This window comes from Crocodylus siamensis, chromosome 9 (genome assembly GCF_052110815.1).
Source record: "Crocodylus siamensis isolate JL-2025a chromosome 9, ASM5211081v1, whole genome shotgun sequence".
NCBI classification, from domain to species: Eukaryota; Metazoa; Chordata; order Crocodylia; family Crocodylidae; genus Crocodylus; species Crocodylus siamensis.
In genome coordinates, this window is record NC_143403.1 from 33,750,966 (window position 1) to 33,778,220 (window position 27,255).

A 27,255-nucleotide genomic window follows, 5' to 3' on the forward strand; every position below is an offset into this window, starting at 1 on the left:
CTTCAGGGATTGCAGGGTGGCTGCTTCAGATCAGATTTTGGACACATTAACTTGAAAGCATGGAACACTTGTGCTGATGCTGCCTCACTGTTAGGTCTCAAAGTAGAGATAACACTATACTGATTGATCCTTCAGACATTTTGAATTCCTTTGCTCTCTTTACGTAGGGACTTTATTGATGGTGGACAGTGAAGAAGAGTATTTCCCTGAAGAAATCACCAAACTGAGGAGGGATGTTGATAACGGACTCTCACTCATAGTATTCAGTGACTGGTACAATACTTCAGTAATGAGAAAAGTCAAGTTCTATGATGAAAATACAAGGTATGAGTTTCTTTGTGTTCTTGTGAGAATCAAAACACGATTGCTGCCTATAAGGAAAGTACTGAAACGAACTGCAGTCATGTTGGCTTAGTATTTGCAGTATTTTCCATAGTAAGAATAAGGAAGAGAATGCTGGCAATGCAAACTTACCTTTATCTTTAAAACAGAGGTTTCTGAGGGCAACTCCTATATGTGCCAACCAAGGTATTAGACTATCAGATAGGGGTGCACCAATAGAGATTTTTTTGGGCCATTTAATGATAGCTGATTTTTTTAAAGGAGGCATATCAGCTGATCCAGGGGCACATGCCCTCCTGGGGTGCATGGAGTGGTGGGAGCCAACCCTACTCCCTGTGCCCCCTGGATGAGCACTGGCTCTATCCTGCACTCCACCCTGCATGCATCCACTGGGCATTTATTGGCCACATCAGACAAAAAAAGCTGATTTCCAGTGCAGTCAATTTTCTTTTATATTGGTGCTGATCTGATATTAGACCAATGTATCAATATTGGTACCTCTCATATCAGATGACGTAGTCAATTCATACAATTTGTAATTTATGATCTTTCCCATTCTTCCTAAAATTGACAATTATTTTACTACTTTGGACACTCATTGCTTTCTTTCTTCTCTTTATATTTGGGACATTTACAGATTATGTCATACATAAAGTTCTTCATCTAAAGACGGCAAGTGTTCCAGCTCTAAATAGAATAGAGAAAACAATGAATACATAGAATACAGGTGGTATGACTTGGCTAAATTACCCAGTATTTCAATATGTTGGATGTTTCCCTATATTTTATAAAGGGGAGAGTGTATTGTTGCTTCTGATTTAAGGAAAAATTGGTAGTTTGAAAATTAAAAAATCACTAAGGATAATTATCTGTTAGTTTCAGAGAGTTGCAGGGCAGGGAGATGCATAGTGCCTGAGTTGTCTTGTCGACTGTTGGATAGACAATATTTTATTTATTGAAGGCTGTTACTTTTCATTTTGACAGCAAGCCACCTTTTTAAATGATTTGATCTCATGCATGCTAGGTTTGGCTAGGATAAATCAAAGAGTTTATTTATAAGATATTTTATATCCTCTTCTAAAACACACTACGAAGCTGGAACACTTTAAGTTTCTAATTCCTTTTCATTAATTAACTTATTTTGGGTTTTTCAAATTGACTTTCAGTGGGATTTGGGAATACAAGTCACTTAATCATGTTTTACATTCTTGCTTCTGCTTTTGTTTTAGTGAATTCTGGATATCATGCAGATACACCTAATTTGTTATCGAGCAGAGTGTACACTCCTCCACATACTAACAAACTGTGCCATGTTTAAACTTTTTATAGGCAGTGGTGGATGCCTGATACTGGAGGTGCTAATATTCCAGCTCTCAATGATCTTCTTTCTCTCTGGAACATGGCCTTTAGTGATGGACTATACGAAGGTGATTTTACCATGGCAAGCCATGAAAGTAAGTAAAGGAGTACAGTATTTAACACTTCCAGGAATAGTATGTTATTGGTGCCATTCTGGCTTTTGTGGTTTAATAATACAATTCTAAAATCATGTTGAAATTTTGTGAAAAGGAACCTACTGAAAGTTCTTAAATTAATATCCATATAATAAACAGTGAGGTAAAGTTTACAGATCAAGTATTGATTTGTGTTTGTATTGTTTGTTATCATTTTATTTAAAGACTATTTTGTGTTTTATTTTTAAAAGTTCTATACTTGAAGTTACTTCAAAAACTATCCTTATTTTGACCCCCAGTCAGATGATCTTTAAATGTTGTTTAATGCATCTTGTCCTCTTAGTCTTCTGAGTTGAGTTCTACCCATAATAGATTGATTGATTGAAATTTGTTTCAGTGTCTGAGTTTGTAATTAAGAGAACTTCTGGTTAAAAGACTGAACTGACCTTAGAAGCTCTGAGTTTGTTTCATGGCTCTAGTGACTTGTGGCATGTTGCTTCATTTGTTGGTGTCTTGACTTTGAATCTTCTACATGCCATGTGTCCTATTTTAGAATGTAAGTTCTTCTGTTTAGGGAATTTTTTTGTTAGGTGGTGACTGGTGCTACCTTGCTTAGTGATGACTCGGCACTACCTTGCAGGGTTACTGTACTGCAAATACTAAACTCCTTGTTACTGGTTTTAATCAATTATATGGGTGTAACAGTGGTTTGTAAAAGATAAATCAATGTAAACCTCTCATTTTTGCTTCTAAAATAGGCAAATATTCTTATGAAATACATGAAGTTAGGTAAGTGAAATACATGCTTTGGAAGTGCCCTAACAGTGAAATGAAACTCTCATCCCCATTTGATGTGCAGATTATATGGTGATTTTAATCAAAATATGAGAACTCAGGTATATCATTTTGCACTTACTGTTTTTCAGTGAACTACGCATCTGGTTGTAGTATTGCTAAATTTCCAGAAGATGGCATTGTGATTGCACAGACTTTTAAGGACCAAGGTACGCAGTTGCATATCTTCATAGAAATTTCTAAGTAGATATAAAGATGAACTTGTAAATAAGTGCCAAGTTTGCCACCAGCATATGGAAAGGAAAATTCTTTGTTGACAGACAAATTGTTTATTTTTTTGCAGTACTCCTTACTTAGAATTTGGTGCATGAACAATTTGCACAATAGTTATAAATGGGTAAATAACACTTTTTTTTTTAAAATGCAGTACAGCTATATGCAACTATATATACAGGTATTTATTGAAGTTTTGCTGTATGCATCTATGTAGGTGTGTTTCCATCTAGGTATATAAGAAACTTGCTTTGTTCAGGCTATGATGATTTAATTCAAGCCATTGTTCATTCTTCTCCCTTGCATATTTAGTTAAAATGATAGCTGAAGTCCTTGCAGTTAATTTTAGGCTTTTGCCTTTTGACTGTTTTCTTATATACCTTCTATTTTTTTTTAAATCTTTTGCTATGTCTTAGTTACAGGCTTTTCTTTCCAAAGCCGTAATCAAGTGGTAAATTTTTCTCATGGCTATGGCTGATGCTTTGGATGAGTATCACACTTCTGTTAGCCAGGAGAGTGTCCTTCAGGGTTCATTTTCTAGCATATTATTTACTTTCTGTAAATTCTTACTTATGCTTGGATATAGCTTTTTTTTGTATATGTAAGCAGTTGCAGATGATACGTGTATTATTATGACTAACGAACTTCCATCCTCTTCAGAAAAGTTATTAAGATTTTCTGAGTTCATTTTGTGGGTGATGATTAGGATATAAAAGAGGTGGTTACTTTCCTTGTAGCATTCTAGTATTATAAAAGCCCAAGTCTGGTTGACGGAAACGGCCAAACAGAGTGCTCCAAGCATGGGGGAGTGCTGCCATGATTCCGAAGCCAGGTTGAGGACTGGACAGAGGGTGGGGGAGCTGAGGTCAGCAGCAAGCAGCACTGGCCTTGGCTCCTCCACCCCGCTCCCTGCAAGAGGCAGAACAGTGGCAGCATGGGACATTAGGTGGCGGCACTCCATCCCATGCCTCCCTGTCCCCCCTCCCCGGTCATTCTTGATGGGCAGTTGGCTAGTCCTTGGTATAATGATGAGGGGCTCAATGTGTAAGCATTCTGGAGTAGGTTTGGTACCCAAGAATTCTGTGTTTTGTAGATTGTTAGCATATGTTTCAGTATCTGCACAAAGTTTGGCAGTTTGTCCATTGCTGTTTACTTTTCTGAGCCCCTTTCAGTTTGTTTTGCTGTTGCAGTAGAGAGGTAGTATCTGATGTCGAAGAATTTGAAACTATCAGGTTTTTTGAGTTTATTTCAGGTCTTCAGTTGATTTCATGCCTGAAATGGATAATTTCACCTAAAAGTAATTTTAAGTATTTTTTTTCCTTTGGCCCATTGTTTTGCTTTTTATTGTTACGTCAAAACTTAAGATAGCTAAAAGCTTCAAAAAATTAGTGCAACATGGTGTACAATTTTGTTCACCTAAAAATATGAGTGGCTGATCATAATTTTTTTTTTTTTTTTTTTTTGCTCTTTAATTAATTTATCCAACCCAGCACCCACCTCTTCAGTTTTGCTCCTTTCCCATTCACACATCACTTCAATATAGGTGCAACTATTTCACTGACAGGGTTTAAATAGTAGTGGAGAGATGTGTAGCTGTCATGGTCCAGAAAATGTGCAAGAAGCAAGGAGTTTTGCTTGTGATTATCTTTTGTAGGACCAACTGTATGGTTGGGATAGATTTAGAGAAGCTTTTGAATGCAGAACACTCTCCCAGTTAATTAAATGAATAGTCTTGTTAGAGACAGACATCTAAATAGGCCCTAAAATGATAATTATGACCATCTTGGAGGAGACTGTTAAGCAGCACCTGATTTAATGGATACTTTGCTTTTAAAATAGAAATTTTAAATACATGAAACTAGGAAATCATTAATAAAAGGGAAAATGGGAGAGCCATGTAAGTTAACTCTTTTCTTTTTGGCTTATGTCTCCTTAATAAACTTAGCTTTTCATTTGTTCATAAACTGAAAGCTTTAACTGTGAATATATACTGGAAATTTGTGCAGTGAGAATGAAAAGTGCACACTAGAAAATGTTTGACTTGATTCCTGAGAGCTATGCCTGATAAATGTGGTTATCTTCTGTGAGACGTTACATTTTATTGTGCTTTATTTTAGGAAACCATTGTTTCCAGTTTCATGACAGTTTTGAGGCACCTAATGCTGTTGAAACATTGCTACCAAATATGTGGATGTAAATCATTTTGTGTCGCAGTGGCCAATTTTTAAATTAGTAGGTGTTGCTCAGTCTTACAAAAACATTATTTTCATAAAATCACTTTATATTTAATTAAAAAAAACCTTTGTTCTTTTCATTGAAGGAAAGATCTTTTGTGGGAAAACAGACTTTTCTGCTGACTTAAATTTTAAGAAGCTAGGTAGATTATCTAATATGATCTTTCATATTAGTTTCAAAGTTACTTTGAGTCTTATCATCATCACCATCGCTGGTACAAATTTACCTAGGAACTTTTTGTATTAACCTATTTTAAAATAAGGAGCCAAATAAGTGTGTTTCTTCATGGCTGGTGATTTTTAATTTTTTGATGTGGAAGGTTGTTGTGTGTTGAACTCTCATATATATTTTAAAATTTTAAAACTTTCCCTCTTGCTTCTTCAGGTCTTGAAGTTTTAAAGCAAGAGACTGCTACAATAGAAAATGTTCCCATTTTGGGACTCTACCAAATTCCTTCTGAAGGTGGAGGCAGAATAGTACTGTACGGAGATTCTAACTGTTTGGATGATAGCCATCGGCAGAAAGGTATCTAAATTATGAGATGCAGAATAAAGGTGCAATATGATAGTGGTGCTGATGATTAGAACTCCTATCAATAATGTTTATGCTTGCCAGGAGACCATTTTAAATGGCACCAAGCCAGAGGTGATTTCTTCATAACAATATTGAAAATTGTTTTCTCACATATTTGTGAAGCAGTACCTTGTATAATCTCAAATTGCAGTTGTTAAGAAGCATGACTGTAAAATAGCTCCATGATGTTCAGCAAACTTCATTTTTGTACTTATCAAGAGAGCTGTTCTGACAAAAGTAAAGGTTTTTACTCCAGGTAGCACTGGCAGAGTGCTGGAGCAGCAGGATTATGCTCAGACCCTATTCATATAATTTTCCAGTAGCAGTGTCTTTGTTGTGTTTCTGATGTATAAACCAGAAGGAATACTGGCAGATCACAGGGTGAACATCCAGCCTTAACACTTGGAAAAGCTTTCTTTATTTGCAAAATGAACACATTCTGATTTCAAGTCATTGGGAACCAAGTATAGAACCCTAGGATACAATTTTTATAGTCATTTTCGTTGTATAACTTAGTTGGCTTCTCTCCTCCTAAATGTCTTCCAATTAATGTAGTGTCTAATTCACAAACATGGTGACATCAGAGCGTTGCAGATTTACTAGAGGTTATTAAAACACCTACAGTGCAAAGGATGATAGATAGTTAAGAAATTAGTCTAGCAATTGTAAGCCATGACTTAAACATTGATTTTTCTTAAATTTGGGGTGTATACTCTTATGAGACAAGCATGCTGGAAAGCTTGACCAATTCCATTACATTGGCTGTTAAGTTATGAATTAGCAGCTGTATCTCTTGCTGAGACATTGCTGACCTTAAATTTCTAGCATATGTGAATATCAGTTGCGTAAAAACCGAAGGTGGAGATTTTATGTGACGTTAGAATTATGAAGATTAACTCGCCTTTCCCACTGAATGACCCTTCAAGATAGAGAAATTCTGAGAAAAATGTTTTGCTATGTATTTGAAATGTATTAATCTTTGCTTGTCCCTGTTTTGCAAACCATAATTTCAGACAGTTTGAGACAGAGGAGGCATAGGGTATTGTTGCACATTACACTTAGCATGTGCTAACTGCAGTTGCAACACTAGTGTCTCAGCCTTCAAGTAGTGAAGCATGTGGTAAGTGCCATTGTAGTTTGGTAAAGTTAGGTCTTTTCCAGAGAGGAGCATCTCCAGATCATATTATGTAACGTGTGTTGAGCTGATGTCAGACTGCTCCATGGAGGCAATATGATCAGGGGATCCTGATGTGATGGGAGGCATGAGCGTCTGACAAAGCTGTTTGCTGGGCTCCTTCCTCCCCCTATTCCCTACCTCACCAGAGCCCTGGCATTTCAAGTCTCCTATGCAGTAATGTAACGAAGCTGAAGACAACACTGGCATAGCACAAGAACCAGTCCCAAACCTTGCACTGCACAGGAACCCCTGCACTGCATTGTGTCAAAGCCAGATCAATGCTTGGGTGCACTACTGGGTGCCAGTGTCACTCTCAGCCTTTGCAACACACTGGCTCCAATGCAGTCCTAGGGCTGAGACCAAGAATCAGCTGATTTTTTGGTCTTAGCGCCAGGACCACACCAGAACCAGATCAAGATTCTGGTGTGGTACTACAATAACTTTCTGAGTTGTATTAATACTTACTATGATCTAAATGTAATATATAACAATACCCCTACTTTTTTAAATTGTTTGTGACGCTTGTTTCTTCTGAGTTTTACAGTAGGCCAGGGCAAACTGACATTCAAAGTGTGTCTCTGAGAGATGTTAGAAAGTGAAGGATGCTCAAGAAGGTAAAAGATGCCTAATAGCTTCTACACGTGAGCAGATAAATTGCTATCTTGGGTAGTAACTCCATTTGAAGTTCTAAATTTTGCCAAACCAGAATTCCCAATAATTTAACACTGTTGTGGAATGACCTAATTCTAGCCTCAAGTATTAGACATTTTTTGTTCAGAAGATAAGAAAATATTTTCATTTAAAACTAAACAGTTTGTTGTTTGACTCATTAGAAGTCACTCCATCTGTCAGTTTATCTTCTAGGTGTATGGGGGAAAAGCATAGTACATTTAAAACAAAACATTTAAAACAATAACAAAAACCAGAGAGAAATTAGATACGTTTAACACTATTTGGCAACATATTTAAAACTCAATCATGACTGCATTATTTAAAAATCTTACTTAATCCACAGACTGCTTTTGGCTGTTAGATTCCCTTCTGCAGTATACTTCCTATGGAGTGATGCCACCAAGTCTCAGTCATTCTGAAAACAGACAGCGGCCTCCAACAGGAGCAGGCTACTCTCTTCCTGAAAGGATGGAAGGTGAGGACTAGTTTACTCATCAGAGCCAGGAATGTTTTCTTTTGGCCTAATGTTGTTTTTCTAAGGTACCCCAAGTGTGCTAGGACCATGTTGTGCATCAGGAAGCTGATTGGTTAGTAAGTTGCCCAGAATTTTCATGTATTCTTAATGCGGCATTTACAATCTTTTTATAGATTTAAAATAATTCATAAATACACTTCATTTTTAAAATACAGGTTTGTTATCAGTATCATGCAAATTTGCCTATGTAATTACAGTTGCTGAACACATCTCTAACATAAAACCTGACAAATAAATGAAAGCTGGGTAGATACTGAGTGCTTAAAGTTTACAGAGAACTTAAGAGCACAATTTTGTCTAAAATAACGATTACCAACACTCAAGAGGTTTAAAAACTGGCAGGCTGTTGACTGTACACTTACCATTTTGATTTGGAAGATGCTGTTTAGTTGTTTAGCAGCGAAGCTAAGCTCTAGGATAGTTTGCAAAGCAGTCGTTCTTACCTGCAGTTATGCTTGTTATAGTTTTAATATTTGAAAAAAAATATCTAAGTGTAGTTTCTTGATTGTAATTTTTATCTTTCTTTGTATAACAACGGACTTTCAGGTAATCATCTTCACCGGTATTCAAAAGTGCTTGAGGCTTACTTGGGAGACCCAAAACCCCGTTCTCTTCCAGCTTGTCCTCATTTGTCCTGGGCCAAACCACAGCCTCTGAATGAAACTGCACCCAGGTTATTATATGTATTTTTATATATGGTATAATATAGATTTTCATTTTTGGACATGCTTTTTAGAAGTCTTTTGTGTCAGGTGCTAATTGCTTCTGTTTCTTAAACCTTATGTAGGTGAGTAAACATGGGATATATCACATAGGAAAATGAGGTTAATGCATTTCTGGCACATTTTTATGCAGCTCCATTATGACAGCTATGACTTACGACATCTTAGAACTTTGTAGGCAGTTTCACAAATAAAATAGCATATATCCAGGGTGCTTGTAATCTGCTAGCTACATGATCTCATGAATGACAGTGATACAAATCTGCATTGCTTTTTCTTTTTAGAAAACTAAAAATACCTTTTATACTTTTTGAGTGTGTCTGTCTTGATGGAAATGTCTTGATTGCTTAGGGATGAACAAATCGGTGACCACTGACAGATGTGTGGGGGCTGGGGGAACAGTGCTTTAATGAAGGAGGAAGTATGTTAGTTTGACACGGCTCTCCAGTGTCTGTATAAATTGGGTGCTTCAGCGGAGCTTTTTGGCACTTTTTATCTAATAGCTGATTCAGTCAGCTATTAGACAAGTGCCAAAAAGCTCTGCTGAAGGGACTGATCTATATAGATGCTGGGCAAGCCGGGTCAAACTACCATGATGCTGCTTTTGAGCATGAGCTGTGTTCAATGCAGGAGCGTGCCAAGCTGAAAGTAAATTGTGGTTTTCTTTTTTGTTTGTTTGTTTGTTTGTTTGTTTGTTTTTTAAGTCTATAAGCAGCCAGTATGTCCTGTAGTTTTCCAGTGAATCACTATGGCTAACATCTGGTAGTCCACACAAACAGATTTTTAAATAAATGGTGATTCTCTGGACTTCCTTTCTAGAACATTGGAAACCTGTTTTCTTATAAAATTTAGAAACAATATAACATTGTTTTGTTACATCTTCTCTAGTTTACTGACGTTTTTGTTCAGATCTCTGCCACACACAGTCTGCAAAGCACATTGAAATATTTGGATCAGCATACCAACACTTACATTATCATTTCTTTCAGCAACCTTTGGAAGCATCAGAAGTTGTTATCAATTGACTTGGATAAAGTGGCTTTACCCAACTTTCGACAAAACCGACCCCAAGTAAGACCTTTATCCCCTGGAGAAAGTGGAGCATGGGACATTCCAGGAGGTGCGTTAGAAAGTTTTATGTTTGTTTCTTTATATAAAATTGTTACTAAAAAAAAAATTCAATTTTGCCTAAAGGGCAAAAAGATGGCAAGTCTTTTTCCTGGGGGAAACCTCAAACTGCAGAGGTGACTGGTGGTATAAAGGTTTGCTGTACTGAAATATATATATTTGTATTTGTTTAAATTAAGCTTTTAGTGAATGACTTAAATAGACTCAAAATATACTATACTGACTTCTGTAATAATTTTGTAGTTTTAAGACCATCATGCTATGGCTTTTGTTACCTTTTGTGTAGAACTAGAAAAGACTCAAGATTTACTTGAAAATAGGACACTGTTAAGGATAAAATTCTGTCATGATATTAATTATTTTACCAACCTGGTAAAATAACTAATAACAGGGTGATCTTAACAGAACTGCACATGCTAGGGCATATTTACATTTGCATAAAATTTAGTGGGTTTTATAAGCATATACTTAGCTTTACACATCATAGTAAGGTGTCAATAAATGAACATGAGGGCCTCACATTATCTGTGCTTGCTCTCATCCCCATGGTTTTATGATATATGTTTGTTTTTAATTTATGCACCAAGAAGGCATTGTGCCCACCATCACTTTCCAGTAAATCCAGTTATAAAAGTCTTGGAACAGCTACGTGTCTCTGAGGCTCAGCATTTCATGCTAGCTGAGTAAAATGAGGCTTCTGTCACCTCACTACCCTTTTGGATGTGCACAGGGCTCCTGGCATCTTTACCATCATCCTTCATTCTCTCTGGGAGAGTTGGCCCCGGCTTTAGCTGTTCTGCTCCATTTCTATTACAAGACCTAGTCCTGGGTGCCACTCTGTTTCCTATTATCAGGTTGCTCACCTAGTCAAATGAGCAAGATAAGTTTTCATAGAGGTAGGGTTGGAAGGGACCTTGTAGACCTTCTAGTCTGACCCCCTGCCCTGGGCAGGAGAGAAAACAGGGCTCAAGTGACCCCAGCCAGGTAAACATCGAGCTTCCTCTTAAAGACCCCCAGGGTAGGAGCCATCACCACTTCCCTTGGAAGTTGGTTCCAGATCCTAGCCGCCCTGTCTGTGAAGTAGTGCCTTTGGATGTCTAGTCTAAACCTACTCTCTAGCAACTTATGGCCATTATTCCTTGTTTCTCCGGGAGGCGCTCGGAGGAACAAGGTCTCTCCCAAACCCCGCTGGTCCCCCCTAGTAAGTTTATAGATGGCCACCAGGTCCCCCCTCAGCCTTCTCTTGTGAAGGCTGAACAGGTTAAGGTCCCATAGCCTCTCCTCATAGGGTCTTCCCTCCTGTCCCCGGATCATGCGAGTGGCCCTCCTCTGGACCCTCTCCATGTTGTCCACATCCCTCCTGAAGTTCAGTGCCCAGAACTGGATGCAGTACACCAGCTGCGGCCTGACCAGTGTTGCACAGAGGGGGATGATCACCTCTTTGGCCCTGCTTGTGTTGCATTTGTGGAAGCAGGACAAGGTACGGTGAGCCCTACTGAACGTGTTCTCGCATTGTCGGCCCATGTTCATCTTGGCATCAGTAATGACTTCAAGATCTCTTTCTGCCGCTGTGCTTTTGAGAAAGGAATTCCCCAGCCTATAGGTATGCTGCTGGTTCCTACTGCCCGAATGCAGCACCCTGCTCCTTGTCAGTATTGAATCACAGTCTATTTTCGTTTGCCCACCCCTGTAACCTGTCCAGGCCCTGCTGTAATCTGTCCTTCCCTTCTAACGTGCCCACCTCACCCCAAATCTTGGTGTCGTCTGTGAATTTAAACAGGCTGCTCTTCACCCCATCGTCCAAGTCATTAATAAAGAAATTGAACAAATGTGGGCCCAAGGACTGAGCCGTGGGGGACCCCACTGCCCAGTTCTCTCCAGGTCGAAAATGACCCGTCCACCTCCACTCCCTGAGTATGACCCCTCAGCCAATTTGCAGTCCATCTGACTGTGTAGGCATCAGTGCCACAGTCACATAGCTTTTTAATGAGAACGGGGTGGGAGACAGTGTCAAAGGCCTTCCTGAAGTCCAGAAAGACTACGTCCATGGCGACACCTGCGTCCAGTGATTTTTTTTTTTTTTTTTTCGTGACCTGATTGTGGAAGGCAATCAGGTTGGTCTGACAGGACCTGCCCCTAATGAAACCATGCTGATTGGCCTTCACCATCATCCCCGCTGCTGGCCCATCACAGATATGCTCCTTGATAATCTTCTCAAACAGCTTCCCCAGGATTGAAGTAAGACTAACGGGCCTATTGTTGCCCAGGTCCTCCTCCTTCCCATTTTTAAAGATGGGAACCACATTGGCCCTCTTCCTGTCGTCTGGCACCTGGCCAGAGCACTACAAGTGCTCATAAAGCTGTGCCAAGGACTCTGTGATAACCTCTGCCAATTCCCTTAACACCCTGGGGTGGAGAACATCTGGACCTGCTGATTTGAACACCTCCAGCCCCTCCAGAAGTTCTCTAACCTGGTCCTCCCCGACCCTAGGCTTGGCGGAGTTTCTCCCAAGTCCGTCCTGAATCTCGGTAGGGGAGTCTAAGAAAATAGAGGCAAAGAAATTGTTAAAGAGATCTGCTTTCTCCTCTGGTGCGACCACCAGATTGCCAAGCATATCCTGCAGGGGCCCCACATTACCCAGAGCCTTCATTCTCCCTACGCATTTAAAAAAAGGACTTTTTGTTATCCTTGATGCTAGCCCTAGTTCCATATCTGCCTTAGCTTTCCTAACAGCCCCCCTACAGAAGCGGACGGTGGAGGTATACTCCTCTTTGGTGATAGCCCCTCCCTTCCACTGGGGGTACGCCTCCTTTTTGGCAGTCAGGCATTCATGAATGCCCTTGGTGAGCCAGGGGGCCTTTTGGGCACTCTTGCCCCCTTTGCTTCTTGTTGGGATTGTCACCCCTTGGGCTCTGTTTATCATCTCCTTATGGAATGACCACTTATCTTGGGTACCCAGTTTTCCTACTCTCCAGGACCCTAATGCCTCCCCCACTAATCACCTCAGCTCATTGAAGTTGGCCTTCTTGAAGTCTAAGGCTACAGCTTTGCTGCAGGCCCTTGACACCCTGTGCTGGATGGTGAATTCCAGCAAGTGATAATCGCTATCACACAGGTGGTCAAGGGCCTGGAGTCACCTCACTAGGTTGTCACCTGTGGCTAGGACCAGGTCCAGCAGGGCATTCCCCCTGGTAGGACTGTGCACCTCTTGGGTTAAGGGGAGGTCCTGTATCTCAGCCAGGAACCTCTGTGAGTGGTCAGACTTAGCTGACTGCTCCTCCCAGCAGATGTCCAGGTAATTTAGATCGCCCATGACAACTACGTCCCTTGCCTTTTAAGTTACTGAGTCCTGGCAATGTTGGAACCTTGTAATAAGGTTAAGAATAATATTAGTAGCTGCTGATTAGAATAAATATTTATAGAGAAGCAGGTAGGTAGTCTTCAAGGTGCCACTCTACCCTGCCTTCTGCCTAACTTCAGATTACCACAGCTAAATTGTTCAGAGAGGTGTGAGTTTTTATAGACTGCTTCGTCCGGTGAATGGATTTGATTTCTGAGGTAGGCTGTAGCTTACAGAAACTTGTGCTTCTCTGAAGGAGGTCGTCTACCAGGTGTCATACATACTGCCCTGCCTTCTGCCTAAAATATATGTAGATTATACAAGTGGTTTTACCTTAGGTTCAAAAAATGGTTTGTGTGTTGATCAGAGTTTATAGTTGTCATGGTCTTGAGTTTGAATCAACTTTTAGAGATGGAATTCAGGATTTTGCAGATGAAGCATTTTCATGCATCTCTAGATTGAACTCTTTCACATAACATGAAACAACTGCAAATGTTGGTGTAACTTAAGTAAATGTACAATATCTAATATTTAGAGTAGTGACTATTTTCAGTGATATGTTAGCTGTACCATGTTAAACTATTGTTTTCCTTTCTTAGGCCTACAGTCCAAACTAAACTGTGCATCTCAAATTCACAGTGACCTATTTAAATAAATGTAGATTACATTCAATTGTTTCTACTGAAAGCTTCATTGACTGCAGCACATCGAAGTCTAAATGACACTGCTATTTGGATAATAATTTTTGTGATGATAACCCTTTGGCCAGTCAAGGTTTCTTTTTTTTGTCTGGTTACCTGATGGATATTAACAGTAGTCTAAAGGGCAGGCTTTTCAAGTTGTATTTTGGGGAGGGCTGTTTTGTCCTTTAAGTCTGTGGATGGAGAATTCCCATTAAGATAATAAGAATTGTGTGCACGACGAGTCTGCAAATTGACTCTAGGACAGGAAGGGATTGTAAAGTATTGCCAGGTAGTTAGCAGAGTTTTCAGCTTGATACAGTGTCACTTCCCTCATGAGTTTTCCTTTACTGGCACTGGGATCTCTGCCATTCATTCTGTTTTAGGGCTTTAAAAAAGAAGGTTTAGTCTCAAACCTGTCCCTCAGTTTGTCCATGTAAAGCAGCCTGAGCAGTTGAAAATTAATCTGCTGACTGCATCAATATTTGCTGTTAATGTATGGCTTAAATTTAAAATGTGTTCCTGGTTAGGTTTTTTTGTTGTGTGTGTTTGTTTGTTTGTTTGTTTTTTAATCTTGTTTTCCCTAACAAGAAAAACATAGCTGCTACGTATTGAGCGCTCTTCTTTTTTCAAAACAAAGTCGAGATGAAATCTCTCTTTACTATGCCATTAATTGTTCTGCATTTAATATTTTCCCTTTTCAAATGTTTTCTGATTAATTGGTCTCATTAAATTGCTAAATTTAGAACAGTTACTGTACTAACTGTAGATGGATAGAATGCAAACATTGTACTGAAACAAGTACAGTTGCTAATTGTTTCTCCTCCCACTCCCTTCTACAGGTATAATGCCTGGCCGCTATAACCAGGATGTGGGACAGACTATACCTGTCTTTGCGTTTCTTGGTGCCATGGTGGTTTTGGCATTCTTTGTGGTGCAGATCAACAAAGCTAAGAGCAGGCCAAAGAGGCGGAAACCGAGAGTCAAGCGACCACAGCTTATGCAACAGGTTCATCCGCCAAAGACACCTTCAGTTTGACAGACCACATTTGCCAAAGATGATCTTCCCTTACTAATTGCTATACTGGATAGGTGGTTGCTCCTAATAAAGATCCATCAGATATGGTGATTTGTACAGATGATTCACCTATGACATCATCTCATTTTTTTTGTTTGTTTTTTAAAAAAAGGAACTAATTTTATCATATGTATATAAAACTGATTTTAAGCAGCTGAACTCACCAAAGACTTGAACACTGTTTAAAATGCTTAGTCACTACGTATCCCAAGAGGGAAGAAGGACCTTTTTCTTTTTCTTTTCCCTTTTTTTTTTTTTTTTTTTTTTAACTGACCAAACTAAAATTCATTTCTTTAGAGGCTATTTTCTATATTTATTGTTGGGGAGGGAAACGTTACTTTAAGGACCTCTGCTATTTGGAAGCAAAAACCATTTTTTCTGGACGGAATGCAATTTTCTAATACTGTATTATGATGAAGAGCAAAATTTACATTGTTAAAGGAGGACAGTGTAAAGTGGAATTGGTATATTTGAGGGAAACAGGTACAAATCAGTGAGACATAGTCCTTCTGTTTATTTTTATAAAGCCAATTACCATGATGTTTTGTAATTTTTTGGTCATAATTTCACCATTGTTGGTGGAGCAGATTTTCAATAAATATGTTACCTATATGAAGCTGGAAAAAAATGGTGCTTATACCAGTTCTTTCTCCATCCGGCATAGGACAACAGACTGCCAAGCTACAGAAGGATTCTGAGGCTGTGTTTGTTCTCTCCTACTTTTTAGCCTTAGCTTTAACATACCAGTTTGCAGTATCCCAAATGGTGGATTTTGTTTCTGAGTATTTAGCCAATCAGCCTTAATACTCACTGTCTTAGTGGTGTGCAGTCTGTCAGAGTCTGGGAACCGCTGATCTAAACCACAAAAATGAGAGATTTAGTTGCAACATATTCGCAGATGAGACTAAATTATGGGGCAAAGTTAAGACATCAGAGGGTAGGAAATAAATCCAGGCAGATCTGGGCAGGTTGGAACAGTGGGCGGAACAGAATAGGATGCAGTTCAAGAAGGACAAATGCAGAGTGCTGCATCTAGGGAGAAGGAATCGCCAACATGCTTAGAGGCTGGCGGGGGACCTTCTCAGTAGCACGGCTTCTGAAAGGGATTTTGGAGTCACTGTTGACTCCAAGATGAACAGGAGTCATCAGTGTGACAAAGTGATCAGTAAAATTAACCACACTTCCCCCCCGGTCAGTCATCAGCAGCTCCCTCCCCCTTGGGCAATCTGGTGCCCACCCCCCAGACTTGGGAGGCACCAGTTGCCCATGAAGAGGGATGTGGACAACTTCAAGAGGGTTCAGAAGAGGGCCACTCATATGGTTAGAGGCCTGCAGGCAAAGCCCTATGAGGAGAGATTGAGAGCCCTGGATCTCTTCAGCCTCCACAAGAGAATTCATCGTGGGGGGACAGCAAGGAATAGTAGGAGATGCTGTGTTTACCAGGGCACCCCTTGGGTTAATTAGAAACAATGGCCACAAACAGACAGCAGATTTAGGTTAGACATCAGGAAGAACTTTACAGTAAGGGTTGCCAAAATCTGGAATGGGCTTCCAAGGGGGGTGGTGCTCTCCCCTACCTTGGGGGTCTTTAACAGGAGGTTAGACACGCACGTGACTGGGGTCACCTGACCCCAGTGGTCTTTCCTACCCAGGGCAGGGGGTCAGATTCAGTCTGTTAAGGTCCCTTCCTACTTAAACATCTATGAATCTATGTTCTCAAAGCCAATACAATCCAGTTAAAACCCTGTAGAGCAGACTGGATCTAACCATATTGTAACTAGGTTGTATAACTAAGCTAAAAACCTGGTCTGTGTCAAAACTATTCTAATTTATAGATGGGTTTCTTAGGAAGTTGTGTAAAAATATAGAAAATAACTTATAAAGTCTAAGTATCAGTGGCTTAGGGTTCAAATTAACAGTATTTATCTAACAACTTGGTTATTGTGAATTATAAATAATGAGGGAGGACAAAAGAAATGGTAGTGATAGACAAGAAGGTGGGCAGGCAGGGAGAAGAGGAATATAGTGGGGGCACTTCATCCTTTGCTCTTTTTTTGTAGGGGCCTATATTATTTATGATCATGTATATATTTGGTGTTCATAGGGTGAAAATAACTTGAAAAAATCCTCAGGACTGGAAATCTCTGGTCATCTCCCTTGGGGGAAGATGCTGGCTTTGGGTTTTGATTTTGGGTTGCTTCTGTTTTATTTCCCAGTGCGGGGTATGTGCTTAATTTTGATTTCTGCTCTAGACCAGAATAGGATGTGGACCTTTCCAATGTCCTGTGCCGTGGTTTCCTGCATAAGGCAACAGGTTATCAGGGCTGAAAGGACAAAAATTAATGAAATGAGTAATATGGCAAATTAGGGCTTCTTAAAAATAGGTATATTTGATTTTTGGTAGATAAGCCTTGTGCTATTTCTGGTCACATCTACATTACCGAATTCTGGTAGCATAGCTACATCAGTCAGAGAGAGGAATGAAGAGGTATGATCCCTGATTGACATAACAGCTCAAGTCCTCATAAATCTGAAGTCCTTGGTGTAGACTAGCAAAACTGCTTTTACCAGTATAGCATGAGTTCAAATCTGTGCAAGTAGCAGTACCCAAAAATGAAATTAATGTGATAACAGATTCTTCCTGTATGAATAATTATCACCTTAATTGCAGTAGCTCCTTAAAGGCTACTACAGAAATTAAGGCCCTGCTGTGCTAGGCCACCATGTGTTAAGAAAAGACATTGTTTATTGAAAAGAGGATCTGGTCTGAAAAGCCTTTGTCTTCCAAACACTTGTGATTTCAGTTAATGCTGTGAATGTGTGTAGTGCCTTTGAAATCAAGTAAGCAGTGTTGTTTGTTTGCAACACTGGGGTCCAGCTGTCCAGTATCTCAACCTGCTTGCTTTTTCACAGAGGATTTAAACACATCAGTAGACTTTAAACATTTCTGCAGAAGTCCCATGGCCATAACTTTAACTACCTTCATTTGAATAAGTACTCTTGCAGCTCTACTTCTTTCTGCTCTTTTGAGGTAGATCAAATACAGCTTTGAAAAGGTGGCTCTTGAGGGAGCAAACACTATCTTGCATGCAAATAGCTTTGGGAATTAACAGGCAGGAAAGAATCTAGTTACAGCTGTATTAACTTTCTTGGTAATTATGTATCTTTTAATATCCTGGCAGAGACTCTACAAATGGCTTGGCAAAAAGTCCACAAACAGGAGCAAAGCCCACAACCCTTTTTTTACTTGCTAGCTCTACAAGGATTAAGTGGTAGAAAGGTAGGTGCAGCTGGAGCTCATTGCAATAGTGAGTGCAGCTAATATGCTGAAACATGAAGCAAAGGAAAGGAGAGGCTAATAAGGGGGAATTAGCCTATATTCAACAAGAGGGGAGACTGCTTTTTCCAGCTTCAGTCCTAGAGTGAAGAAGGTCTGCCTGTTCATATAGGTTCCTAACCTGCATACAGGACCTGCACCTAACACAGGAGGTATGCAGTCCCACTAGGGGAAACGCCTTACTTGACTTGGTGCTGGCCACAAGGGAGGACTTGGTAGGGGATCTACAAGTACAAGGTAACCTAGGGGATAGTGACCACCAGTTGATAGGATTCACTATCTGGTGAAAGATGGGTAAGACAGCTAGTCGGGCAGAAGTGCTAGACTTCCAAAAGGCCAACTTGAATGAGCTCAGGAGATTAGTTGGAGTGGGGCTGAGGGGTAAGCACATCTGGGAGTCCAAGAAGGGTGGGAGTTTGTCAAGGGACTGATCCTTCAGGCCCAGAAGGGTACCATCCCAGTACATATAAACGGAAGTAAAGGAGCCAAAATACCTTCTTGGCTGAGCAGGGAAATTCAGGAGAGCCTTCAGAGGAAAAGAGAAGCTTACAGGCTGTGGAAGCAGGGGGCAGCCACCAAAGAATAGTATACCTGCTTTGCTTACGCTTGCAGGGAAGCAGTGAGGAAGGCCAAAGCAGATACAGAACTCAAGTTGGCAACAAAGATTAAGAGTAAAGGCCTTTTAAAAGTTGGCCTTTTGGAAGTCTAGCTGGAAGATAACTAACATAGCTAATATGGTCCCCGTCTTCAAAAAAGGGAAGAGAGAGGACCCGGACAACTATAGGCCTGTCAGTCTTACTTCTATCCTTGGGATCCTCAAAGAGCACATCTGTGATGGGCTGGCTTCAGGGATGATGCTCAAGGGCAACCAGCATGGTGTCATTAGGGGCAGGTCAAGTCAGACCAACCTGATTGCCTTTTATGATCAGGTCACAAAGGCAATGGATGCAGGTGTTGCCGTGGACGTAGTCTTTCTAGACTTCAGCAAGGCCTTTGACACTGGCTCCAACCTCATCCTCATTAAAAAACTAGGTGACTGGCATTGATGCCTACACAGTCAGATGGATTGCAGATTGGCTCAAGGGTCGTACTCAGAGGGTGGTGGTGGACGGGTCATATTCAACCTGGGGGGAAGTGGGCAGTGGGGTCCCCCAGGGCTCGGTCCTGGGGCCCGTGCTGTTCAATTTCTTCATCAGCAATTTGGACGATGGGGTGAATTGCAACCTGTTTAAATTTGCTGATGATACCAAAATTTGGGAGGAGGTGAGCACGCTAGTAGGGAGGGAAAGGTTAGGTTACAGGAGTGGGCTGACATAAACAGGGTGCGTTTCAATACTGACAAGTGCAGGGTGCTGCACTTGGGCAGTAGTAACCAGCAGCACATTATAGAATGGGAAACTCCCTTCTTGAGAGCATGGAGGCAGAAAGGGAGCTTGGAGTCATTATTGACTCCAAGATGAACGTGGGCTGACAATGCAAGGTCACGGTTGGCAGGGCTAACTGGACCTTGTCGTGCATCCACAGGTGCATCTCAAGCAGGTCCAAAGAGGTGATCCTCCCCCTCTATGCAACACTGGTCAGGCCTCAGCTGGAGTACTGCGTCCAGTTTTGGGCGCCGCGCTTCAGGAGGGATGTGGACAGCATGGAGAGGGTCCAGAGGAGGGCCACCCGCATGATCAGGGGACAGCAGGGCAGGCCCTACGAGGAGAGGCTACGGGACCAGAAGAGAAGGCTGAGGGGGGATCTAGTGGCCTGTTATAAACTAGTCAGGGGGGATCAGCAGGCACTGGGGGAGTCACTATTCCCCCGTGCACTGCCAGGAGTGACCAGGAATAACAGTCACAAGCTGGCAGAGGGCAGATTTAGGCTAGATATCAGGAAGCGCTACTTCACGGTCAGGGCGGCTAGGATCTGGAACCAGCTTCCAAGAGAAGTGGTGCAGGCTCCTACCCTAGGGGTTTTTAAGATGAGATTGGATGAACATCTTGCTGGGGTCGTTTGACCCCAGTATTATTTCCTGCCATGGCAGGGGGTCAGACTAGATGATCTACTCAGGTCCCTTCCGACCCTAGAAACTATGAAACTTAGAGAGTAGATTTAGATTAGACATCCGCAAGAACTACTTCACAGTTAGGGCAGCTAGGAGCTGGAACCAGCTTCCTAGGGAAGTGGTGCTGGCTCCTACCCTGGGGATCTTTAAGAAGAGGCTTGATGACTACCTGGCTGGACTCATTTGAGTCCAGTCTTTTCTCCCACCCAGGCGGGGGGTCAGACTTGAAGATCTACAAGGTCCCTTCTGACCCTGCTTCTATGATTCTATGATAAGTACTTAGAGAGCAAGACGAAGGTGCAGGGTAAAATAGGGCTGCTACAGAATGGACTAGGGCAACTCAAAATAGATAGGATGGATAAAGCGGAGCTCTTAAATGATTTCTTTGCCTCTGTGTTCCTGGACACGGATACAAACACACCTCCCAAGGAGACTAGTCTGGTGTGAGAGAAATACCAATGGTTAGCGCTAACCTAATGAAGGGGTACTTTGAGGGGGTGGACATAAGTTGGAAGGCCCCGATGCAAGGGTACTAAAGGAATTGGCCAGTGTCATAGCGATACCACTGGTGCAACTGTTTGAGCACTTGTGGCACTCAGGACAGGTCCCAGAAGACTGCAAAAAGAGCCAATGTAGTCCTGATTTTCAAGAAGGGGAGGTAGAAGGACCCAGGTAATTATAGGCCAGTTAGCCTCACCTCTATTCTTGGTAAGACCTTAGAAAAAATCATAAAGGATCACATTTGTGGGGGGTAATACAATGTTAAGGGGCAACCAGCATGGGTTTATAGCAAGTAGATCCTGCCTGACTAACCTGGTCTCCTTTTATGACCAGGTCACAAAGTGCTTAGATGCAGGAGTGGAGATAGATATTATTTACTTGGATTTTAAAAAGGCTTTCAATACAGTGTCGCACCCAATTCTCACAAACAAACTGAGTAGCTGTGTTGTGGATTTTTTCACAGTAAGGTGGGTGAAAAACTGGCTTAGGGGACATACCTAGAGAGTGGTGGTGGGTTGGTTTCCTCCTGGAAAGATGTGGGCAGTGGTGTCCCCAAAAGCTCTGTCCTTGGACCAGTACTGTTCCATATCTTCAGTGATCTGGATGTGGGTGTTGAAAGCACTCTGTCCAAATTTGCAGATGGCACCAAACTATGGGTAAACACACTGGAAGGCAGGGAGCAAATTCAGGCTGATTTGGATAGACTGGGGAAGTGGGCGGATCAGAGTAGGATGCAATTTAACAAGGATAAGTGTAAGGTGCTGCATCTGGGGAAAGAGAATCTCCAATACACCTATGGACTGGGAAGTACCATTCTGAGTACCACAGCAGTGGAAAGGGATCTCGGAGTAAGAGTCGACGCAAAAATGAATATGGGTTGCCAATGTGACAAAGTAATAAGTAAGGCTAACTGCACTCTTCCTTGCATTAGTAGGTGCATCACAAGCAGGTCAAGAGAGGTGATACTTCCCCTCTGTGCAGCACTGGTGAAACTGTAGCTGGAGTAGTGTGTCCAGTTTTGGGTGCTGCACTTCAAGAGGGATGTGGATAATCTGGAGAGAGTTCAGAGGAGGGCTATTCATATGGTTGAGGGCCTGCAGGTAAGATCCTATGAAGACAGACTGGGGGACCTGAATCTCTTCAGCCTCTGCAAGAGAAAGCTGAGAGGTGATCTCGTGGCTGTCTACAAACTCATCAGGAGGGTCAGCAGGGAATAGGGGACACTTTTTTCACAGGGTGCCCCTTAGGTTTACTAGAAATAATGGCCACAAATTGAAGGAGAGTAGATTTAGATTGGACATCAGGAAGAAATTATTTATGGTAAGGGTTGCCAAAATCTGGCAGGGAGGTAATGCTCTCCCCTATCTTGGAGGTGTTCAAGAAGAAGAGGAGAGCTTTACTATCTATAATCTTAAAATACACCTCTCCACCATGGTATCCCTCCTGCAGACTTTCCTATGCTTATGTCTGACTGACTGACAACATTATGTTTGAGGAAAAATGTGGGTACAGTTTCATAGTTGGTAGGGTCGGAAGGGACCTGAGCAGATCATCAAGTCTGACCCCCTGCCTTGGCAGGAAAGAGTACTGGGGGCGAACGACCCTGGCAAGGTGGTCCAGCCTCCTTTAAAGACCCCTAGGGTAAGAGCCAGCACCACTTCTCTTGGAAGTTGGTTCCAGATCCTAGCTGCCCTGACAGTGAAGTAGCGCCTCCTGATGTCTAGCCTGAATCTACCCTCTGCTGGCTTGTGACCGTTATTTCTAGTCACTCCTGGTAAGGCTCGGGGGAACAGGGACTCCCCCAATGCCTGCTGGTCCCCCTGGCTAGTTTGTAAATGGCCACTAGATCCCCCCCCTCAGCTTTTTCTTGTGGAGGCTGAACAGGTTCAGGTCCCTTAGCCTCTTCTTGTAGGGCCTGCCCTGCTGTCCCCTGATCATGTGGGTGGCCCTCTTCTGGACCCTCTCCATGTTGTCCACATCCCTCCTGAAGTGTGGTGCCCAGAACTGGACGCGGTACTCCAGCTGCAGCCTGACCAGTGCCGCATAGAGGGGGAGTATCACCTCCTTGGACCTGCTTGTGATGCATCTGTGGATGCATAACAAGGTACGGTTGGCCTTCCTGACCGCGTCCTCCCACTGTCAGCCTATGTTCATCTTGTCATCAATGATGACTCCGAGATCCTTTTCTGCCTCTGCACTGACAAGAAGGGAGTTCTGCAGTCTGTAGGTCTGGTGCTGGTTCTTCCTCCCCAGCTGCATCACCTTGCACTTGGCAGTGTTGAATCCCATCCTATTCTCATCCGCCCTCCCCTGTAACCCATCTAGGTCCGATTGCAGCCTAGTCCTCTCTTCTAGCATGCCCACTTCTCTCCACAGCTTAGTGTCGTCTGCGAATTTGAACAGGGTACTTTTTACCCCCTTGTCCAAGTCTCTGATGAAGATGTTGAACAGTGCGGGCCTGAGGACTGAGCCCTGGGAAACCCCACTGCCCACATCCCTCCAGGTCGAATAAGACCAGTCCAGGGTACAGCCCTCTAGCCAGTTAGGGACCCATCTGACTGTGTAGGTGTCAACGCCACAGTCCCCTAGTTTTTTTTAATGAGAATGGGATGAGAGACAGTGCCAAAGGCCTTCCTAAAGTTCAGAACAACTATGTCCACCGCAACACCTGCGTCCAAGGATTTTGTGACCTGGTCATAGAAGGCCACCAGGTTGGTCTGACAGGACCTGCCTCTAATGAACCCGTGTTGGTTGCCCCTAAGTATAATCTCCCCTGCTGGCCCCTTGTGGACATGTGCCAGGATAACTTTCTCAAAAAGCTTACCAAAGACCGAGGTAAGACTAACAGGTAAGACTAATAGTTTCTGGGGTCCTCCTTCCTCCCTTTTTTGAAAATGGGTACCACATTGGCCCTTTTCTGGTCCTCTAGCACCTCACAGAGCTGTGTCAGGGGTCCTGCAATGACCTCGGCTAATTCCCTCAGCACTCTGGGGTGGAGATCATCAGGACCTGCTGATTTAAATATGTCCAGTCCCTCCAGAAGTTCCCTGACTAGGTCCTCACCCTAGGTCTGGGTGTACCTCCCCTGGGGGCCTATGGGGGTCTCAGTGAAGGGGATAACCCAGTCCCTGCTCAGAAAAATGGAGGCAAAAAAATTGTTAAATAGGTTAGCTTTGCGGTATGGTGCAACAACCAGATTTCCTAGAGTGTCCTGCAGAGGACCCACGTTACCCAGTACCTTCTTTTTACCCCCTATGTATTTTAAAGAAGGACTTCTTGTTGTTCTTGATCTGGGTAGCTAGTCCCAGTTCCATCTCCGCCTTGGCCTTCCTGACCGTCCCCCTGCAGTCCTGAGCAACAGAAGTATAGTCCTCCCTGGTGATGGCCCCACCCTTCCATTGGGTGTACACCTCCCTTTTAGCTAGGAGATGTTCTTGGATGCTTTTGGTGAACCTTTGGTGATGCTTTTGCCCCCTCTTGCCCCCTTTGATCCATGTTGGGATTACCTCCCTTTGGCCTTGGAGGATCATCTCCTTAAGGAACAACCACTCTTCCTGGACACCCAACTCCCCTCCCCTCCGGGAACTCAGTGTCTCCCCGACTATTCTCCTTACTTCATTGAAGTCCAGGGCTGCTGCCTTGCTGCAGGCCTTTGCCACCTTGTGCTGGATGGTGAATTCCAGCAGGTGATGATCACTGTTGCCCAGATGGTCAAGCGCCCACAGCCCCCTCACCAGGGCCATCACTTGTGCCCAGGACCAGATCCAACAAGGTGTCTCCCCTGGTGGGGCTGTGCACCTCCTGGGTTAGATGGAAGTCCTGTATCTCAGCTAGGAACCTACGTGAGCGGTCAGACCTGGCTGACTGCTCTTCCCAGCAGATGTCTGGAAAGTTCAGGTCAGTTAACATATCCTATTTGATATATAGAGATATTAACAGGCCGGCTCCTGTTTTGCCTTCCTCAGTGTTGTTTTTTTTGATATATGATTCTCTCAGAGCAGGGATTTTGCCTTCTTTGTTTGGTACCCAATTAGCATGTGGTGTAGCCCTGCTGTAAATGGGTAAGCATCTTTGCCTAGACAGGAGGGAGCTGTGCTTTGGATTTGCTTATAACCCAGAATACTGAGAGTTGCTTGTTGATGAGGGTACTTGCCAACCTGGTAAACAGTGCTTTTAGTGCTGCTTTGCAATCTGGTTTCACATTCTTGATTGCTGATAGTCATTTTATTGTAGAAAGGACATCACTGAATGTTGCTTGGAACACCTCTGTATGCCAAGCTGCAAATATTTGTGAAACAGTGAATAGGGTAGATAAATGTGAGAACCTAAAAGTAAATATTCTCTAGATGATAGCTTTTAACTAGCCTTGGGACTTGTTTGAGAACAAATCTTTTTAGGCTACCTATGCGTTGTAATTATTCTTACAATACATGTCATGCGATGGGAACATGTTCCAAAACATTGGAAAAAGGCACTTCCAGCAGGTCAGCAACCTCCTGGTGTTAAGTTTTCTTTCCAGTATCATTAAAGCACATCTCTACATGTGGGACTTGCATGTGCAACCTGTTCAGAAGTAGGTGAGAATGCTACCAATTGAACTGTACATGTACCATCATAAAAAATAACTCTAAAAGTGTATTGAAAATAATTTGAAGCACAGATCTGTGTGCTGAATGCTTCTGCTCTCAATACAGCAATACATTTCAGTGATCTGCTTACATTTTTTTTCTATTTACCTTCCCCCATAGCCTTCTTTCAGATTGTCTGCCACTTGCTAGTAGTGCCTCAACAGAACTTAATTCTGTGATCTCACATAGGATGTATTTGATGTGCAAGTACTGGTTCTAGTGATGTCACAAGCATGGTATCCTGCTGCTCCTTGGGGTTAGTACCTGTGATTTAGCCAGTGCCAGGAGGCTTTGAAAGATAGGAAAATTTAAAATATGAGCTTCTAGGTCTTTGTCCTGAGTATAACCCATCGGTCTGATTAGCAAAGACACTGCATAAGAAGATATGTTTAACTTATTAAATATTTCTTAAAGAAAATTGTAATCTTAATACATTCTGTGACAAATTCCCATGCAAATGAACTGTGACACAAGGACTATAAACACTGTCATCCACGACTGCGGCATCTGCAACAGATTTGGCATCTGTGTGTGACACATTACCTCCTGCTAACAAGCTCATGTCATGGCTGTGACCTAAATCTTTAGTCATTAGTGTATGGCAAAATGGTTTTGTATTGGAATAACTGTTGTCTCTGTACTGCTTATTTCAGCAGGATTTGGGATTATAAGAAGATTCATGCAAAATACAACAGATTTGTAAAAATGCATGCTCCGATATAAATGAGCAGTTACTACATATTCCCAGCTTTTTGAGGGATATTGAGTATTTAAGCTACAGATAAGAGTCTCTTTTCAGTTGTGTAAACAATGTAACTTCCTTGCCATCACTGCGCTAGGTCCAATCACATAAAATGAAGATGACTTTGTGGGGGGAGGATGCAGAGGAAAGAAAGGAGGGATCATGATAGATAATTAATTGAACACAACCCCCCAGTCTAATGCTGCAGCCAAAACTATTAGTGTGATTCCAACATGTATAAACACAGGAATCTTGAGCAGAGGTATAGAGGTTATAAATTGAAGCCTTTCTGTTTTGAGCTGGTGTGGTTACTGGGGATACTCTATCTAGGTCTAGCATGCACTATTTAAGGAGAAGGTTGATAAGGAAGAGAATTCGGAGAAGAGTCACAAAAACTATATGAAGATTGGAAGGTATGGCTTAGAGTGAGGGATTTAAGGCATTCAATCTATTTAGTTTACCAAACAGAAGATGCATGGCAGTCTTGATTACAGTCTAATAGCAATTACCTCTAGCAGGCAAAGGTGTAAGAAAGTGCAATAGCTGGAGGCTGAAATCAGATAAATTCAAACCTGAATTCAAGCCCAAATTTTTAGTAGTGAAGGTAATTAACCATAGAAAGAATGATGGTTGGATTTTTGTTCTAAAAGATATGCTCTAGGTCAAACAGGAATTAATTTACAGAAGTCCTGCAGATTAGTCCGTGCTGGGTTTCAGGGTAAGCAAGGTAGGTTGTCACCTACCATAACAAGGAGTTAGAGGTGCCAAGTAAAATTTGCACATGTGAAACATTTATTATTCACATATTTTCTATTTATGGGCAAGACTTACAGGAAGCAACAGATGACCAGCAATGCTGAATTGCTTGTAAATCCTTGGGTACTTCTGCATGACATACCTAATAAAGTTAATGTGGATATAGAACAAACTGCATCAGCTAATGGCCTTGAAGGATTCACAAACAAGAGATTGTTTCTAAATATATCCTTTAG

General features: G+C 42.0%; 2 protein-coding genes across 4 annotated transcripts in view; one reads left to right on the forward strand and one right to left on the reverse strand.

Annotated features, from left to right (window-relative positions):
* MBTPS1 (membrane bound transcription factor peptidase, site 1) overlaps positions 1–15,633 on the forward strand; it is a 50,252-nt gene extending 34,619 nt beyond the window's left edge. Inside the window, exons 16-23 of the mRNA XM_090062948.1 lie at positions 168–324; positions 1,672–1,796; positions 2,723–2,800; positions 5,484–5,624; positions 7,865–7,996; positions 8,603–8,729; positions 9,768–9,898; positions 14,770–15,633. Coding sequence (XP_089919074.1) covers positions 168–324; positions 1,672–1,796; positions 2,723–2,800; positions 5,484–5,624; positions 7,865–7,996; positions 8,603–8,729; positions 9,768–9,898; positions 14,770–14,966 — 1,088 coding nt within the window. The 3' untranslated portion in view covers positions 14,967–15,633. The remainder of the gene's footprint in view (positions 1–167; positions 325–1,671; positions 1,797–2,722; positions 2,801–5,483; positions 5,625–7,864; positions 7,997–8,602; positions 8,730–9,767; positions 9,899–14,769) is intronic.
* A 198-nt stretch (positions 15,634–15,831) lies between these two features.
* NECAB2 (N-terminal EF-hand calcium binding protein 2) overlaps positions 15,832–27,255 on the reverse strand; it is a 403,696-nt gene continuing 392,272 nt past the window's right edge. Inside the window, exons 15-16 of one of the 3 annotated variants that reach the window (XR_016444200.1) lie at positions 27,095–27,161; positions 25,269–25,810 (exon numbers count right to left, since the gene is read on the reverse strand). The gene's annotated coding sequence lies outside the window, so the exon portion shown is untranslated. Of the gene's footprint in view, positions 15,861–25,268; positions 25,811–27,094; positions 27,162–27,255 lie in introns of those variants that run through there. The other 2 variants (XM_090062952.1, XR_016444201.1) reach the window with 2 other exon arrangements.